Source organism: Emiliania huxleyi (genome assembly GCF_000372725.1).
Source record: "Emiliania huxleyi CCMP1516 chromosome Unknown EMIHUscaffold_200, whole genome shotgun sequence".
Lineage (NCBI taxonomy): Eukaryota > Haptophyta > Isochrysidales > Noelaerhabdaceae > Emiliania > Emiliania huxleyi.
The window spans coordinates 209,505-211,248 of NW_005200599.1; the positions used below are offsets into that span (position 1 = coordinate 209,505).

Genomic DNA, 1,744 nt, shown 5'->3' on the forward strand with positions numbered 1-1,744 from the left:
CAGCCGACCTTGCGCGAGTACACGCTGGCCGAGGTCGGGAAGCACTGCTCCCGCGGCGACGCGTGGATCGTCGTGGACGAGCGAGTGTACGATGTGTCTCGCTTCATCGACGCGCACCCCGGCGGAGTCGGCCCTATCCTTAACCTCGCGGGCAAGGACTGCACCGACGTGTTCGCGAACTACCACGCCGCGCGCGTCTACGACAGGATGCTGCCCGCGTACCTGATCGGCACGATGGCGGCAGGCGAGAGAGAGGGGGCCGAGATCCAGCCGAGATCCAGCCGAGATCCAGCCGAGAGAGATGCCTCCCTCCGCGCCTTCCTCCGCGCCTTCCTCCGCGCCTTCCTCCGCGCCTTCCCCGACCCTTGTCCGAGCTCCCCTCGCAGGCGAGATCGTCGTCGCGCCGCACGTCGCCGACTTCCGCCGCATCCGGCAGGAGCTGCTGCGGCGCGGGCTCTTCGAGACGGACTCGCGCTTCTACCTCAAGATGCTCGCCTGGCACTGCACGCTCTGGCTCTGCGCGATGTGCCCCTTCGCTCGGCTGCGGCGCGCCGCGCCTTCCCTTCTCTTGAGCCGAGGACTTCCTGTTCTTCAGGTACCTCTCTCTCGGCTGCGACTCGTGCGGCGCGCACATGCTCGGCGCGGCGCTGATGGGTGTCTTCTGGCAGCAGCTCGCGGGCATCGGGCACGACCTCGGCCACAGCGGAGTGCCTCCTCCCTAGACACCTCCTTCACACCTCCTCCACACCTCCCAGACACACCTCCTTCACACCTCCTTCACACCTCCCACACACCTCCCACACACCTCCCAGACACCTCCCAGACACCTCCCAGACACCTAGACACCTCCTAGGCATCTGCTGCTACTCCCAGACACCTCCCAGACTCTCCAGAGGCCTCGGCCACACGACCACTCCCTCGCACACCTCCCTCGCACACCTCCCTTGCACACCTCCGCCGCACACCTCCCTTGCACACCTCCGCCGCACACCTCCCTTGCACACCTCCCTCGCAACACCTCCCTCGCAACACCTGCAGGTGACGCACTCTTTCCGCCGGGACCACCTCGTCGGCTCCCTCCTCTCCGCCTTCATGGGCCTGTCGGTCGGCTGCCGCAACAGCGAGACCACAGCACGCCACCACAGTCACCACCTCACCGGCGAGCGGCACACCTCCCCTAGGTTGGCTGGTGGAAGTCGGACCACAACACGCACCACGTCGTCTGCAACGCCGTCGAGCACGACCCGAACATCCAGCACATGCCGATGCTCGCCATCACCGACAAGGTCTTCCGCCGGCCGCGCTTCTGGGACACCTACCACCGAAAGTGGGTCGGGGCGGTCGACGCGCCGCTCGGAGATGGCCCGAGATGACGCGAGACTGGGCGGGGGTTGTAGGTGGGTCGGCATGGACGATGCGGCGCACTGGCTCGTCTCGCACCAGCACCTCTTCTTCTACCCGCTGATGGCGCTCGGGCGGTGGAACCTGTACGCACAGGGGCTGATCTACCTCCTCACGCAGCCCGACAAGACGCACTTCCGCAAGACGGAGCTCGCCGGCATCGCAGTCTACTTTGGGTGGGTGCTCGGCACCGCTCTCTCGATGCCCTCCTGGGCCGAGTCCGTCGGGTGGGTGATGCTGTCGCACGCAGTCGCCGGCGCCCCGAGGTAGACCGACCGCACTCTCGGCCCAAACCCCGCGGCTGAGGAGGAGTGCATGGACGAATCAGGCATCCTGCACGTGC

The 1,744-nt window shown here is 67.0% G+C and overlaps 1 protein-coding gene across 1 annotated transcript in view; it reads left to right on the forward strand.

Annotated features, from left to right (window-relative positions):
* EMIHUDRAFT_234105 (hypothetical protein) overlaps positions 1 to 1,671 on the forward strand; it is a gene marked incomplete at both ends in the record, with an annotated part of 3,219 nt that extends 1,548 nt beyond the window's left edge. The window contains 6 exons of the mRNA XM_005781532.1: positions 34 to 195; positions 437 to 525; positions 596 to 707; positions 1,039 to 1,104; positions 1,182 to 1,327; positions 1,398 to 1,671. Coding sequence (XP_005781589.1) covers positions 34 to 195; positions 437 to 525; positions 596 to 707; positions 1,039 to 1,104; positions 1,182 to 1,327; positions 1,398 to 1,671 — 849 coding nt within the window. The remainder of the gene's footprint in view (positions 1 to 33; positions 196 to 436; positions 526 to 595; positions 708 to 1,038; positions 1,105 to 1,181; positions 1,328 to 1,397) is intronic.
* Positions 1,672 to 1,744: the final 73 nt, after the last annotated feature.